At 39.9% G+C, this 17721-nt stretch overlaps 1 protein-coding gene across 1 annotated transcript in view; it reads left to right on the top strand.

Annotated features, from left to right (window-relative positions):
* The window catches only part of LOC131237274 (protein LIKE COV 2-like), a 52422-nt gene that overhangs the window by 18609 nt on the left and 16092 nt on the right, over positions 1 to 17721 (top strand). The window contains exon 5 of the mRNA XM_058234965.1: positions 9711 to 9808. Coding sequence (XP_058090948.1) covers positions 9711 to 9808 — 98 coding nt within the window. The remainder of the gene's footprint in view (positions 1 to 9710; positions 9809 to 17721) is intronic.

Consider the following 17721-nt stretch of genomic DNA (forward strand, 5'->3'; position numbering starts at 1 on the left):
AAACCATGACCCATACGTGTGGGTATACACTTGCTAACTCCACCTAAGGACTTTCTATGACAACTATATGCAACTAAATAGGACTAAATGATCCTATGAGACTCTATATGAGGGAAACTACGCAGTGCTACTAAAATCTAGCAACATAGTTGTCAAAATAAGAAAGTTTTATTATTATTATTATTTATTATTATTATTTTTTAATAAAGGAAACAACCTAGTTTCTAAAAAACGAAAAAGGAAAATTTCTAAAAACAAATTAGGAAAGTTTCTTAAAAAAAAACAACCTAGTTTCTAAAAACGAAAAAGGAAAGTTTTTAAAAACAAATTAGGAAAGTTCCTTACAAAAAACAAATTAGGAAAGTTTCTAAAAAAAAACAACCTAGTTTCTATAAAAAAAAGGAAAGTTTCTAAAAATAGAAAGTAAGTGTCTAAAAAAAGAAAAAAAGAAAGTGAACTAGTTTCTAAAAAAGAAAGAGGAAAGGAAATTAGTTTCTAAAAACAGATTAAGAAAGTTTCTAAAAAACAAAAAGGAAAGTTTCTAAACCTAAAAATAGAGAGCTCAGTTAATTTCTAAAATAATTCAAATAAGGGTATAACAGAAAATTTCGGCAGCTTATGTCATGGTTTATGGACCTCTAAACAGCCATATATGATGAGAATTGATGCGTAATGGACATAAACAACAAAATCCTAAATATGTAATGCATTCCCCTATAAGAACCCTAAGCTTTGATACCAAATTTGATGCATGACATTAAATTCAGATATGATGTGCGAGATTTCAGGCTTAAGATCACGTTAGTTCAGAAACAATTACACAAATTCCACATCCCACATGAAAGTCCAAATATTCAATTAAGGGGAATCTATGTGAGACCAGGCCTACACGTGTTAGGGCTGGATCAATAAAAAATATGAACCAAACAATACTCAAAGGGAAAAAGAAATCATCCACACATGCATGACAATCAATCCCTAATCGAAGGTATTCACCAATTTCAAATCAAGGAACCCTAGGGTGAGAAAAGAGATATAAATTGGGGATTTAGGGCAATTTAGGGAGGGTCAAATAAGAAGAAAACCTGAACTGGAAGACAGTTCCCGCGCGCGGACAACAACAATGGCCCAGACGTACGTGCATGTGATCACGGCCGCATGTGTGTGGGGCCCACTATTTAGAAAAAGGCCACCTTGGCCCTGGTCGGCCAGGGATGGACTCCAAAACCCCCAAATCTCAGCTCGATCCGATGCACGGTTTGTGCGTGGTGCTCCGCAGAAGTTTCAGCCCTCCTGTAGGGCCAGATTATGAAATTCTGCTGTGGGGAGGAGAATTGCTGCAATAGATGATTGATTCGAAGTGTACATGATGGGGTGAGATGAGAAGAAGGGATAGTAGAAGATGGATAGTAGAGATGGCGATGGATGGGGGGTGAATCGGGATAGATGTGGCTTCGCACTACGGTAGTTAATCCTTCGATGAAGGGAGGGTTTCGCACCCAATTAGGCTTCACAACTCAAAGAGTAGGAAAACGCAGAATTTTTATTAATCTTCAATGAATGAAAAAAAGCTACACGGGGTGCCTATTTATAAGAAAACCCTATACCCCAAAACTCGCGCCATGTGCGCAACCTATTACTTGGCGATGAAGTAAACCAAAATAAAAACTAATCAAAGAAATCTAAAGCGTCCATGATGTTCTAAATAATATTAATAAGCAAAACCTAAAATATGAAATCAATCCGAGTAGTGGGATACGATCATGAGATCCCATGGTGAACTTTTCTTGATTGTCGGGCCCACTCTTTTGAATCAAAACTTCGTCTCCTAACTAGGAGGCCCTTCCTGGACGTCATCGATCCAGATCGATGGTAGGGTCCTCCTTCTGGCGTATGTGCGTAGGGGGTGGCGTGCGTGCGCGTGATGTCCCCATCACCAACACATGATACCGTTATCTAGTGGGGTGCACCAGAAGTTAAGAGTCATTTTTTCCATAACAGTTGTTACGACCATTAAGATGCTGTAACGTGTAATGGTTGCCATTGTTACCTCTACGTCACAACCTTTATGGCCCTATAGTAGTCGTTATAGCACACCATGGTAGTTGCTGTCCCCACCTAAGGTTTTTCTCAGGCGGCTTTACTTAATAGAAGTTTTGTTGCCTTTCAAGAAAAAAGAAAAAAAAAACCTATTTTATGAGTACTAGGAAACATAGTTGTAGGCTCATAGCTTGTTCAATTCCTCTTGTTTAAAGGGAAAGTTTAACTTGTGCTTCCAACTGTAGCCATGGAGTTTTCAATCTAGAAAATGAGAAAATAGAAAGGGAATCTAGGCTTTTTGATATGGGAGGAGAGGGACAAAGATGAGCGTAATGAAATCAAGGTAGAGATGGGGAAAAAAAGAAGAAAAGAAAGGTAGAGATGTGAAAAAACAAGAAGATAGTCATAACTTGATATAAATGCTGATATGGACATGAATAAGGGAATGAGGATAGTGACTCCCATTTGCAAGTAACGAAGGTACAGATACCGATAAGGGTACCACATTTGTGACACGTAAAGCATATTTGTTTTATGGTTTACAATAGCTATGACCTATTCTACTAATCAGTTGTTTTATTAAAGATACGTAATGTTGTCGTAATTATTTGCGGTTGGCTATATTAGCCAATCATAACAAATCAAATATTGTAGTATTCAGTTAAAACATCTTGTAGAAGTATCCAGTGCCAATGATGGCATCATGTTGTATCTGACAAGACATTGGGCACATACAAGCATTTGGGTACTGCAGGATAGAAACTATGTGCCTATGTCAGGAGAAAGGATTGGAGTCCCACTGCTCTCTAAGAGTCACTCTGATAGCATGCCAGTTTTGATATCCTTAGTGGGGAGGATGATGGGATTTGAGATGTGAAGAAAGTAGTGAAGAGAGAATAGCATGGTTTATAAAACTAGAATTTGTTATCATATGAAAGTGCTTGAGAAATTACAGCCCCTTTTAACATAACATAATGAACTTGGAAAGACCAACATGCCCTTAGATGGTATAGTTGTTTATACACATTTAGAAGGATTGTTATTATTATTATTATTATTATTATTATTATTTATTACCAACCAATGGGGCCCAAAGCCAATTACAAGCTACATATAATACAAAAAGAGGCCCAACAACCCAAGTAGCAAAAAAGCAAGCCAAGGAATAAAAAAGCAAAGAGAGACAACTCTCACGGCTAGTTCTAGTGAACAATCCAATTTACATCAGCGGGAGACAGGAAAGAAAGTTATGTGTTCTCCTTACATAAAGTATCCCTCATAGTTGACCCCAATTAGTTAGTATAAGGCTTTGAACATATTTGCATATGTAGTGTAATCTTCTAACACCTCGAACTCCCAATGGTTCGAGTGTTAGCATTGATAATTTGTTGAGTGGAAACCACTTTCAAGCATTGTGGGATGGTTAGCAAGTCACAAGATGTCAGACTAAATGTGTTAGAGATTGTACTCCATGACGAAAATGAACGGGCAAAGTGTCAGTTGGTTCTAGTATGTTTTGATTGCTCTGAAAGACCACAATCTAATAATCCAAGTAGTGCTTTCTAAAAGAGTAACCTGCATGTTAGTGAGCTCCCAATGGAGCCAAACAACATTGATGTTACAATCACAATGGATTTTTGTTCAGTCCATATTGCAATACCACACAATAGGTCTTTTGCTTCTAGGAGATATGGCACTCCCCTAGAGAAACATAGAAGCCTTTAGTAGAGTGGCCTTCAGTGACATTTGTAGCCAATCATCATCGACGGGCACGTCTTTCGTGCTTCCTATCATTTCGTGCCAAAAAGCTAGATTAAGCCTTTGTGCATATTTCTTGCTTCCTACATGTAAGGATCTTGAACTACCGTTTTGTGAATAAAATAATGCCTAGAATGAAGAGAAAAAAAAGAGACCCTAATTTTCAAGATATTTACCTGAAGGGCCTGTTTGATAAGTGGGAAAACAAAGGGGAAGAAAGGAGAATGAAGCACTTTTTCCTTCAATGGGATGTTTCACTATAATTTATTCGACATAGTAATCATTAACCTTTTTCACAGTCAAATTCTAATGCACAAGATATGATGTGATCATTTTCTCACATATACAAGATTTCCACTTGCTATAAAACCTCTAAAAGTGGTGATGGGGACATCACGCGCACACGCGCACGCACGCCTCCCCCTGCGCAAGCACGCCGCCCCCTACTCACGTACGCCAGAAGGAGGACTCCACCGTCGATCTAGATCAATGACGGCGTCCAAGGAGGGCCTCCTAGTTAGGAAATGAAGTTTTGATTCAAAAGAGTAGGCCCAACAATCAAGAAAAGCCCACCATGGGATCTCATGATCATAAACAACTAGTCAGATTGATTTCATATTTTAGGTTTTGCTTATTAATGTTATTTAGAACATCATGGACGCTTTAGATTTCTTTGATTAGTTTTTATTTTGGTTTACTTCATCGCCAAGTAATAGGTTGCGCACATGGTGCGAATTTTGGGGTATAGGGTTTTCTTATAAATAGGCACCCTTTGTAGTTTTTTTCATTAATTGAAGATTAATAAAAATTCTGCGTTTTCCTACTCTCTGAGTTGTGAAGCCTAATTAGGTGCGAAGCCCTCCCTTCATCGAAAGGTTAACTACCGTGGTGCGAAGTCACATTTATCCCGATTCGCCCCCATCCATCGCCATCTCTACTACCCATCTTCTACTATCCCTTCTTCTCATCTCACCCCATCATCTACACTTCGAATCAATTATCTATTGCAGCAATTCTCCTCCTCATAGCATAATTTCAGAATCTAGCCCTACAGGAGGGCTGAAACTTCTGCGGAGCACCACGTACAAACCGTACATCGGATCGAGATGAGATTTGAGGGTTTTGGAGTCCATCCCTGGCCGACCAAGGCCAAGGTGGCCTTTTTCTGAATAGTGGGCCTCAAACACGTGCGGCCCGGATCACATGCACATGCGTCTGGGCCATTGTTGTTGTCCACGCGTGCGGTACTTCTCTGGTTCGTCTCTCTCCTCTCTTTCACTCCGCTTTCACCCAAAATCCCTAAACCTAACCCTAAATTACTCAAATCTTCAATTTTATGCCCCTTTTCTTGCCCTAGGGTTTGTCGAATTGGAATTTCTGAATCCTTTGAATCAGGGACTGATTACTATGCATGTGTGGATGCTTATTTCTTATCTTTGAGTATCGTTTGGTTCATAATTTTTATTGATCCAGCCCTATCATGCGTAGGATTGAACCCACATAGATTCCCCTTAATTGAATGTTTGGACTTTCATGTGGGATATGGAATTTGTGTAATTGTTTTTGAACTAACGTGATCTTAAGCCTGAAATCTTGCATATCATATTTAATTTTCATGTCCTGCATCAAATTTGGTATCAGAGCTTAGGGTTCTCATAGGGGAATGCATTACATGTTTAGGGTTTAGTTGTTTATGTCCATTATGCATCAATTCTCATCATATATGGCTGTTTAGAGGTCCATAAATCCTGACGTAAGCTGCTGAAATTTTCTGTTATCCCCTTATTTGAATTATTTTAGAAATTAACTTAGTTTTCTATTTCTAGGTTTAGAAACTTTCCTTTTCTGTTTTTAGAAACTTTCTTAATATATTTTTAGAAACTAATTTCCTTTCCTATTTCTTTTTTAGAAACTAGTTTACTTTCCATTTTCTTTTTAGAAACTTACTTTCTATTCTTAGAAACTTTCCTTTTTCTTTTTTTAGAAACTAGGTTGTTTTTTTTTTAGAAACTTTCTATTTTGTTTTTTTTTTTTTAGTAACTCTTCTAATTTGTTTTTTTAGAAGCTTTCCTAATTTGTTTTTAGAAACTTTCCTTTTTCGTTTTTAGAAACCTAGGTTGTTTTTTTTATAAACTTTCCTAATTTGGTTTTTTTTTTTTTTTTTTTATAGTAACTTTCCTAATTTGTTTTTTAGAAACTTTCATTTTTTTCGTTTTTAGAAACTAGGTTGCTTTTTTAGAAACTTTCCTAATTTGTTTTTAGAAACTTTCCTTTTTTCGTTTTTAGAAAATAGGTTGCTTTTTTTAGAAACTTTCCTAATTTGTTTTCAGAAACTTTCCTTTTTCGTTTTTAGAAACTAGGTTGTTTCTTCAATAAATAGAAAAAAAGAACTTTCTTATATTTTAACAACTATATTGCTAAATTTTGGCTTGCACCCTACACTAAACATGGAGCAACTGCTAGAGTCACTAAACAAACTGTCCCAGAAGATCGAGTTTTTGGGTAAGCGCTGGGAACAACACATAGACCAACGGTTTGATCATCTTGTTGTGCGCATTACCCGACTAAAGACCATCGCCAGGACAAACCCCACAATTGGGGTAAATGTTCAATCTTAGACAGGTAGCCTGGAGGATAGACCAATGAATGGAGTTGGTCAAGGAATCAATTATGCGCGTGTACTCGTGCACCCACCCCATGAGGGACATCAAGACCACTATTTTGAGGGGTACAATATGTGCGGCCTTATGGCTGGAGAGAGTGCACCAGAGGCTAGTGTAGAGTTACCCACTGAGGCCATTCTGGTAATGGATGAGTTACGTGATGTCTTTCCTGATGATCTACCGGATGAGTCTCCCCATAGGAGGGATATAGAGCACACCAGAACATGGGACACCGTAATACCTATAGCTGAGTTTGCGTTTAATAGTTCTGTCGATAGGTCCACAGGTCTCAGTCCTTATGAAGTCGTTACTATTTATAAACCTAGAAAACCTATTGATCTTGTCCCTATGTCATTGTCCCATAGGGCGTCAGAGCCTGCAGAGTCTTTTGCGTTTCATATTCATTCATGGCATCAAGAAATCAGGCAGAAGATCACTATTAGTAATGAACATTACAAATTTTCTGCAAACCATCACAAACGTTTTAAAGAATTCAATATTGGGGACTTTGTGATGGTCGGCATCAAGCCCGAGCGGTACCCTCCGGGAGTCGTTCGTAAGTTATATCCGCGTAGTGCTGGACCCTTCAAAATTATAAAACGAAACAGCCTCAATGTGTATGAGGTAGATCTTCCACCTTCCATGGGAATTAGTTCCACATTCGATGTGGAGGATCTACTTCCTTTTCAGGGGACCACTGATACTTTGTCCAACTCTTCGTCCACCCATCCTGATTATCCAGATTTATCCCTTGATCCATGGCTCCTTCCCGACCCATTTTCCCAGCCTCTACCTCCCATGCCTACCCTTCTCGACCTATTTTCTCAGCCTCTACGTCCATACCTACTCATCCCGACCCATTTTCCCAGCCTCTACCTCCCATACCTACTCTTCTTGACCTTTCATCCCAGCATCTGCCTCCCATACCTAACCTTCACACACCCAGAGAAGAAATAGAGGATATCCTGGACCATCAGATAGTTTCAATGTCGGACAGCAGGTTTCAGAAGTACCTGGTTAAATGGAAGTCACGCCCAGCTTCAGACAGCACGTGGCTCACTGAGGAGGAGCTTTAGAGACTTAATCCTGACATCTTGGAGTGGTTCAGGAGTTTTATTTCGCCAGTGGCGAAATCTTCGCAGCCGGGGAGAATTGATGGGGACATCACGCGCACACGCGCACACACACCGCCCCCTGCGCACGCACACCGCCCCCTATGCACGTACACCAGAAGAAGGTGGACCCCACCGTCGATCTAGATCAATGACGACGTCCAAGGAGGGTCTCCTAGTTAGGAGACGAAGTTTTGATTCAAAAGAGTGGGCCCAACAATCAGGAAAGGCCCACCATAGGATTTTATGATCGTAGCCCACTAGTCAGATTGATTTCATATTTTAGGTTTTGCTTATTAATGTTATTTAGAACATCGTGGACGCTTTAGATTTCTTTGATTAGTTTTTATTTTGGTTTACTTCATCGCCAAATAATAGGTTGCGTATATGGCGCGAATTTTGGGGTATAGGGTTTTCTTATAAATAGGCACCCCTTGTAGTTTTTTTCATTTATTGAAGATTAATAAAAATTCTGCGTTTTCCTACTCTCTGAGTTGTGAAGCCTAATTGGGTGCGAAGCCCTCTCTTTATCGAAGGGTTAACTACCGTGGTGCGAAGCCACATCTATTCCAATTCGCCTCCATCCATCACCATCTCTACTACCCATCTTCTACCATCCTTTCTTCTCATCTCACCCCATCATCTATACTTCGAATCAATCATCTATTGCAACAATTCTCCTCCTCATAGCAGAATTTCAGAATCTGGCCCTACAGGAGGGCTGAAATTTCGGCGGAGCACCACGCACAAACCGTACATCGGATCGAGTTGAGATTTGAGGGCTTTGGAGTCCATCCCTGGCCGATCAGGGCCAAGGTGGCCTTTTTCTGAATAGTGGGCCTCATACACGTGCTGCCGGGATCACATGCACGTGCGTCTGGGCCATTGTTGTTGTCCACGCGTGCGGTACTTTTCTGGTTCGTCTCTCTCCTCTCTTTCACTCCGCTTTCACCCAAAATCCCTAAACCTAACCCTAAATTACTCAAATCTCCAATTTTATGCCCCTTTTCTTACCATAGGGTTCCCCGAATTGGAATTTCTGAATCCCTTGAATTAGGGACTGATTACTATGTATGTGTGGATGATTATTTCTTATCTTTGAGTATCGTTTGGTTCATAATTTTTATTAATCCAGCCCTATCATGCGTAGCCCTGAACCTGCATAGATTCCCCTTAATTGAATGTTTGGACTTTCATGTGGGATATGGAATTTGTGTAATTGTTTCTAAACTAACGTGATCTTAAGCCTAAAATCTTGCATATCATATTTAATTTTCATGTCTTGCATCAAGTGGAATCCATGGGAATTTATGTTTCAATAGTGCTCATGGAATTCATAATTTGATGATTATTACATTCTCTTTTCTTTTCCCACTTACTGAACATGCCCTAAAATGCAAACAAAGGAAAGAGAAGAATTGTTGACTAATTTATGATTTTCTTACGTCCTTGATCGTAGAGTCATGTTGGAAAAGGTTCATTTTCACAGACCAAAGAAAAGATTTCTTCAGTTTTTTGTCACGGGTTTTGAATATTCAAACCCCCAAATTTCTTCTATCTCAAAAGACACAAAAAAGTGTTCTTTTAAGAGGGGAAGCCTTTATAAGTTTTAAAGTATGGAGGGTAGAAAAGAAAATAATAATAAGTAGTGAAAACAAGAGAAAATAATTTATTAACAGTTCATTTTACCTATTTTCGCAAGCTGTATGAATTATATGATTCGTATGAATCAAATCGTACAATTCATACGATAACCGTGCAATTTGAATGAATTCACGATTTCAATGCATAGTTCATTTTGTCCAGGTAGAGCTTTATCTAACATAGTGCTAATAATTGCATGAGGTGCACGTTATTATCTCATTCATGTTTTTCACTGAATAATACATTAGTTCTATATGCATCAATTTGCTACTGCATGATCAATTTTATGTAAACTAGCTTTATTACACAACTGTTTGCATAGTTCTCATTATTCTAAGCAAGTATTGTATGTCTAATCAGTTTATCTAGGTAGTAGATCTCGAAGATCGCCTCTTACACGGGAATAATTGAGTTGCAAAACATATTATAGATGTGTTAAGTAACCTTCTAAACTTTGTGAATGGATATGAAATAACTTGCTATTTCTTTACAGACCAAAATACCACGGCTTTCAAAGAGGTTGCAATAATCCGTCATCCACGTGCTGGAGAATATGCATTTGGTTTTATTACATCATCTGTTATCCTTCAGGTATTTGTTAATAACTATGGCATTTTTTCATCACAATCATTGTCCTTATTACTATTTAATCGGTAATATCATAATTTTATTAGAAAACTGAAAGGTGAAAGAGGAACAAGATCCATCCAGGCAATGGAAAGGAGTCCCCATACATAAGGAGGACCTGCTGACCCCTTTGCTAGGGAATTGGCCATATAATTTGATTGCCGATTAATCTGAGTGATTCATATTATTCATTGACAAAGAGAGCATTCTAACTTCCAAGGAGTATAGTTCCCGGAGGTCTGGGTATAGTTGCACAAAGCGTGAAGCAAAGTGGCAACAATTTTGGCTGCGGGAGCAGGGAAGCATCTCTTTCAAAATGTAAACAAGTATAAATAGGAAGTGGCAGCGGGAGTATGACAATGGAGTGGGAGCAGCATCTAATTAGAAGGATCCTGCAAGGCTGCAAATAAGCCTGGGTGATTGCATTGCACAAGTCTCCTTCCATGGTCAGCTGTCCACTCACACAGTATATGATAGCTCAACACCAACCCTAATAGCCAGTAGTTTCGCACGATTCGAGTACCCCAGATCCACCAGCCTCGATAGGCTTTATGAAATCATTCTCATCCCTAAGGATGGCCCTACCCTCACAATTCAGGAGTACTGAGCTACCAATATTCAATTTTAGGGGGGGGTGTGTGTGTGTGTGTGTGTGTTTCAACAGTCCATCATAACTGGTGGCCAACTAGATTCTTTAGTTTTTCCTCTCTAATTACATAGAAGAATAAGCAAGGGTACTCCTTTGGACTTGCTTTATACGCTACTCTCATGGGCCTTTTGATTTTTCCAAAAAACTGATCGTGTATGGAGAAAGAATCTTAAAATATACTCCTATTCCTGTCTTTTCATACCTCCCATATTACTACAAAAGCTAGAATCTTCTAGAGTATCTTGCTTCTGGGCTTGAGAGGGTCAGTCACCATCCCACCCACTCATCAACTCCCCCAGTGAACCTGTTGAGATCCAATCTATTTCGGTGAGACTAGAGAATTCAGTCCAATCCTCCAAGTTGCAGTAAAGCAGTCCAAATCCTCTAGGTTTTCATGCTTTGTCTCTCAACAACGAGGCTACGGTAGATAAATTCTTCCAGAGGACAGGAAGTAAAACTGTTTGGTGCTCCACTTCTCTTCGGGGCTTGAGAGATGATGGAATTGTTATCCTAGCAAAGCTGTTGGCTCTTTTGGAGACAAACATATATTCCTGTCAAAGGATCAGATGTGTATCTGGGGTTTGGAATCAGATGGAAGCTTTTTGGTTCATTCTGTGTCCCAGTCTCTATGTGCATTTTAAGTGGGCCTTTCTCTATTGTTTTTGTATATATGGTCAGCTGGCATGCCTTTGCATTAGTGCATTTGCATGGTCAACGTGCCTAAACAAGATATTAACTCCAAATCATCTCAAGAATTGAGGGGTAGCTAAGGGTCGCAATGGGCTGGGTGGCCTGTCTGACCTGGCTTTGGCCTGTACTTGGACCTATTAGCTTGGGCTATGGCTGGGCTTGGCCTGTACATGCATGGCCCGATCAATTCGAGCTTGGGCTCAAGTCATTTTAGCCTGACTAGGCTCAACCTGACTTTATTTGTACATGTATTATATGCTAAAAATATGCCATTTCAATCCTCGGGTTAGGCAACCCATCCATCTTGAATGTAGACCATTGCTTTCAATCTTCTATAACGTTTCTTTGTGTATGTGTGCCCAGTCGATCACTCGATCAACATATAGATTCGGAACATTCAAGTGGGAAATCGAGATTTATGAATTTTCGGGCTCGCGCTTGGTCTGCCGTGCTAGGTCCATGCCGGGTTTGCGCCTTGGGTTATCTAAAGTGTTGGACCGGGCCCGTGCCCAACCGAAACCCATCCCATTGCCATCTCTGGGGTAGCACTACCTAATAGATGTTAGATGTGTTATGAGGAGGCATTGTGAGCTATCTGTTGATTCACTGTCAAGTTGCAAGGATGGTTTGGACATCTGTGATATCGAGATTTTGTATCGAGTGGGTCATTTTGAGTTCTATTTTGGAACTATTGGAAGGTTGCAAGCTTCTCGTGCGGATTTAGCTTCAAAGAAATAGTAGGATCTTTAAGGGTAGAGTATCTTCTGCGAATATGGCTGTTACAAGGATCTTTAGGCAAGCATCGAAATTGGCAAATGCTGACCCAGAACTGAAGGTTATTATAGGATGACGTCTAATGCCAACTAGGAAGATGTAATCAAGTGTTGGGTAAATTTGGAGGTTGTAGCTTGGTGGAGACCTCATGTTGGTCTTTTTAAAGTGAACTTCGACAGGTGTCTACTAGGTAATCCAGGCTTACAGGGGATTGGTGATGTTTATTGTCTATGATGAGCAATGTGTATCGTTGATGGAAGAGCTCCAACTTTGCCGAGGCAATGACTATGCTACGAGTAATCATAGTGAATATGAGTTGCTCCCAGTGATTGTTGAAGGCAACTCAAGGAATGCTATTACTTGGGTTAAATATGGATTGAAACTTCAGAGGGTTGCTGATTTGATGGAGGAAGCTTTGGATTTTTGTGGTGATCTTTCAGTGACACTTTTTTATTTTTTATTTTTTATTTTTTTTTATTTTTTAATTTTAATGATGGCAGGGTGTCCCCGCCCTGTTTTTAAGGTGAGACTAATCCCTACGAGGCAGACATTTTTTCATGTTCAGAAGGAGGTCAACACAGAGGCAAACATACTTGGGCAATCGATCTGACTAACTGTGGCTTTTTATGTGATAAGCTCCTTTTGAGAGGGAAATGGACGAAAATGAGTAAAATTAAATTCACCTTTCCGCCAGGATGTGTGGGGTCTCTATTCACTACAGCGCAACTGGCTACGTGTAACGACTTAGCTTTTGGTGATTTGGGTTAATCAGATTGAATTTTAGACAATTATTTGAATTAACAGTAAATGACATATGAAAAATTCTCCTAAATAAACTAAAAAGGGAAAACATGTGCCTGGGGTGGCACTTGGCAGGCGTCACTACACTGCCACCAACTTTTCTGGCAGTATTGGCGCCACTAATAGTGGCACCAATTGGCACAATTTTGGGGGTGAGTGGTTGGTTTTTCCACTTTTGTTACCTCAGGTGGCTAATCGTAGGTTTGCCGGAAATAGGGACTATGTCCTCTAAAACTGCCCCCATCCTGAGATTAGGCGCTGGCAGGTTAAGCTTCACTTACTCCTAACCACTAAGTGGCTTGCCCAAGGTATAAGGATTTCTTCACCTTGGCCGTCCACTTAGCGAGCCATTCAAGGCAGCTAGCTTTGCATCAAATTGTTCTCCAACTTGATTGTAGGCTAATTTGGTCATGAATTTCATATCCTATGGTCAATTTTCAGTTTTGTAAAAAGGATCTCTAGAAAACAGTTGGACAACCCTTGAATACAATAGTTCTCCCAATCCAGAAGTCAGATTGGGTTGAAATTTTATGTGGAGGTGGATGTGGTTATGTACTTTAGCATGTCTGGTTAGTTTCTAGACGAGAGCTATATAAATATGGAAAATGGCCAATAGTCCGTCCTTGCTCTTTTGTGATTATTAATGTGACATTGATAGTGTCATGGAATGTCAATCTTTCCAGATTTTGAGCAAGGATGGTGCTGGCACCTTAATTTGAGAAAGGAAAGGGAGACAAAAACTAACTTAAAGCGGATAACAAACATGGAAAAAAAAGGGTCGGTTGATCTGTTGTAATTCCGAGCCACAACAAACTCGGATTAACCCTAGATATTAGAGACTCGGATCTAATACCACTATTAATCTTGTGCTTTGTTGAAGCACGTTCAATGAAGAAAGAACAATCAGATAGAAACAACCAACCAAAGCAAAACACAAACATACGATTTTTACATGGAAAACCCTTGCGGGAAAAAACCACGGCACAAAGCGATAGAGATCTCCACTATAATTGAAACCTTAGATTTATACCACTCGCCTTCTCCGATTACAGAAGCAACTCGATCTCTCCTTGTAATGCTTACCCTAGGAAAAGCCCTAGCCCTTGAGAAAATCCCTTCCCAAGCCCTTACAAGTGTAGAAAACCTTCTCACCCTATAAAACCCTTGGCCTATTAGAGAAAACACTCGTCTTGGGAGAGAAAACCCTCTTCTCACTAAGTCCTAATCGTAATTAGGCTTAAATACCCCAACTTTCGCAAAACCATGTAACTGTGTCCGTCAAACTAATGGCAACTGTCGGTCGGACCGACAAAGCCCGACTCTGCTCCAGACTTCAGACCGAGAAAACATACACTCTACAGGTTGGACTCACAAAACCTTGTTTGAACTCCCTGACCATGCAGAATTTAAGGCACTCGCATAACAATCTCCACCTTGTATTCTGCCAAGTCACCCTGAAGACTCCTGTGTTAGCCTCCACCTTGAGCGTAGACCACTCCTTGCATCCTCCACCCGGAACGTAGCTCCATCCACACCCCATGTGCAAGGGTGCCCAATCTCATCAATGGCTGGTGAGATTGATTAAGCCCAAGCAATGCTTGAACTTGTCTTGTGATCACCAACTTCGTCAACATGCCCGCAGCATTCTTGCCTGTGTGAATCTTCTGAAAATGAATCTCACCTGAATCAATGAGTTCCTGTATCTTGTGGAGCCTCACGTCGATGTGCTTGGTTCTCGCATGATATATTTGATTCAATGCTAGATGGATAACACTTTGACTATCGCAATGCAACTGAATCACCTCCTACTTCAACCCGAGTTTTCCAATCAGACCCTTCGACCATAATGCCTCTTTTGACGCCTTCGTCGCAGCCATATATTCCGCCTCTGTTGTAGATAATGCTATTGTAGACTGTAGCATGATCTCCAACATATCGGTCAAGTTCTCCTGCTAATGTAAAAACATATCCCGTAGTGGACCTGTTATCCGGATCTCCTACATAATCTGCATCCACGTAGCCTACAACTCCACCTGAAGATCCATGTCCGCCGAACATGATCCCAGTGTCGATTGTGCCCCTGAGATACTTGAGAATCCACTTAACAACATTTCAATGCTCTTTTCCCGAAATCGTCATATATCTGTTGACCACGCTATCTGCTTGTCAGATATCCGGCGTCGTGCAAACCATCGCATACACGAGACTCCTCACTGCACTCGCATATGACACCTGTGACATTTCTGAAATCTATTCTTTGGTGCTTGGACATGACTGGGCTAACAACTTAAAGTGATTTGCTAAAGGCATGCTAATTGGCTTAGCACCTTCCATGTGGAACCTCTCTAGCACCTTCTGCACATATCCCCTTTGAGAAATCCACAACTTCCTAGACTCTGTTTAAGTGAATTTCCATATCTAGGATCTTCTTCGTAATGCTCGGATCCCTCTTATCAAACTCTTTGCTTAACATAAACTTAAGTAAGAGTATCTCATTCTTGTCCTTTATAACAATCAACATATCATCAACATATATCATCGGTCAAATGTAGGACCCATTCTCAATCACCCCGTAATATATGCAAGAATTGTACTGTCAGTGGTGTTCCGTATATGTTACGATACACCCGTAAAGGTTGATATGTATAGGTAACGGCCATGACCGTTACGTGATACGGGGGTGAAAAGGGGCAGTTAGTTTTTTGAGACCGCATTAGCTGTTACGGTGGCCGTAAAGGCCGTTACAGGGCATAACAACCGTTACTCCCGTAACGGTCGAAAAACGATCACTTTTTTTTTTTTTGCTATTTAAATTCATTTTTCTCTTCTTTTTCACTTTTCTCATTCCAAATACTCTCCTATATCATTTTACATCAGATTTCAACCACTCTTACTATAGCTTTTAAGATTAAAATTGTGGATTGAAGTGAGTTGAATGAATTGAATCTTTGAGGGCCTTTTTTTTTTTTCAAAAAATTGAAAAAGCAATATTTATGCATTTTTCTGATTTCTAGTTCTAATGCTTGATTGTGATGGGTAAACATTAGAGACATAATCATATTAAACAATTCACTAGATAGCCCGATACAACACTCTCAACAAAGAGTTGACCGTTACACTACCATAAACATTTCAAAACAAAAAATGAATACATATTTGAAATATTTACATTATTCTTGCTTTTCTAAATATTTTTTCAGAATTTTTTGGGCAAAAGAAAATTTTCAACTGTTACGGGGGTCGTAATGGTTGTTATGCCCCCGTATCGGCCGTTATGGCCGATACCCGTATCAATAATGGTGGTGACCGTTATGGCCACCGTTACTGATACGGAATACCTTGGGTATTACATTTATTATAGTAAATTTATATAAATATTATATAGTTAGAAAACTAAATATAAAAAGCTTTGGAGTTAATTCCAGGTTGTTAGGTTCATAAGTCCATCAGATAGCCCGATATAGCATTCTCACTAAAGATTGGACCGTTACACCAACATAAACATGTTCAAAATTATAAATGAATGCATATTTGGAATATTTAGAATATTCCAGATTTAATGGATTTGTTTTCCAGATTTTTCTGACAATTTTTTTTTCAATCGTTATACACCCTTTATCGGCCGATACAGGGCGTATACGTATCGGTAACGGTGGGACCGTTACCACAATAGAACACTTTGACTATCACCCGATATACCCAATCTCCACCATGTTGGAATTGAACCACTTGTACCATTGCCTTAGAGATCACTTCAACCCATACAATGACTTCAGCCTACACACGTGATCGCCTTTGCCAAGCTCTTCAAATCCTTCTTGTTGCTTAATGTAAATAACTTCATCCAAATTCTCATGAAAGAATGCCATCTTCACATCAAGTTGCTTTAATTTCGAATTGGATTTTGCTAACATAGTCGGTAACACCTTGATGATGTATGTTTCACAACCGGAGAGAACTTTATTGTTATCTACTTATTCTCTGTACGAGTACCCTTTTGCTACAAGTACCTTGAACTTTTTGCCCTCCTTTTCTATTAATGTTTCTTTCTTTTTGAACACCCACTTTCACCCTATAGCCCTCTGACCTTTTGAAAGTTCTACCAAGGCCCATGTCTGATTCCTGTGTAGAGATTCCATCTCCTTTGACATGACCCACACCCAATTGTCATTATCCTTTATAGACTTGGCCTCTTAAAAGGTAGAGAGATCTCTACTACCTATGAATAATGCAAAATAAACCATGTCCTCGAACCCATATCGAACTGGGGATCTAATGGTTCGTCTCTCCCTATTCCTGGCTATATTCTCTTGGGTATCCCGCTGATTGTTTTGGTCAGTTTCTTGCTCTTGCTGAATTTCGCCTTTAGTAACCGGCTTAAGTGGCTCTACCTGTACTGACAATCTCTTTGCCTCACCATGTGTTTCCGACTTCTCTGTAGTGTCCTTGTTGGCCTTCAACATAGATGCCTTATCGAAGATGACATCTACTAATGACCACCTTTTGAGAAACTGTATCCCAAAACTTAAAACCCTTAACACCTTTCTCATACTCGATAAAGATGCACTTTGTAGATTTGAGATCCAACTTCATCCTTTATCCACTCTGCATGTGGACGTATGTTGGACACCCGAAGATCCTCAATCTTGAGTAATCAACGTCCATGCCTGTCTAGACTTCCTCTGCAACCTTGAAGTCCAGCACTGTAGATGGTGATCGATTTACAATAAAGCATAACATGTTAACCGCTTCAGCCTAGAAGCTTTTAGGCATCACCGCATGCAACCGCATACTTCTCGCCCTCTCCAATAGTGTTTTGTTCATCCTTTTTGCCACTCCGTTCTGTTGTAGTCTCCCTGGAGTTGCGAAGTGCCTTGTGATGCCTTGTTGCTTGCAGAATTCTATGAATTCCGCCTCTCTGTACTCTGTACCATTATTTGACCTGAGACGCTTAACATGTCTC

Source organism: Magnolia sinica, chromosome 2, assembly GCF_029962835.1.
Source record: "Magnolia sinica isolate HGM2019 chromosome 2, MsV1, whole genome shotgun sequence".
In the NCBI taxonomy this organism is placed as follows: domain Eukaryota; kingdom Viridiplantae; phylum Streptophyta; class Magnoliopsida; order Magnoliales; family Magnoliaceae; genus Magnolia; species Magnolia sinica.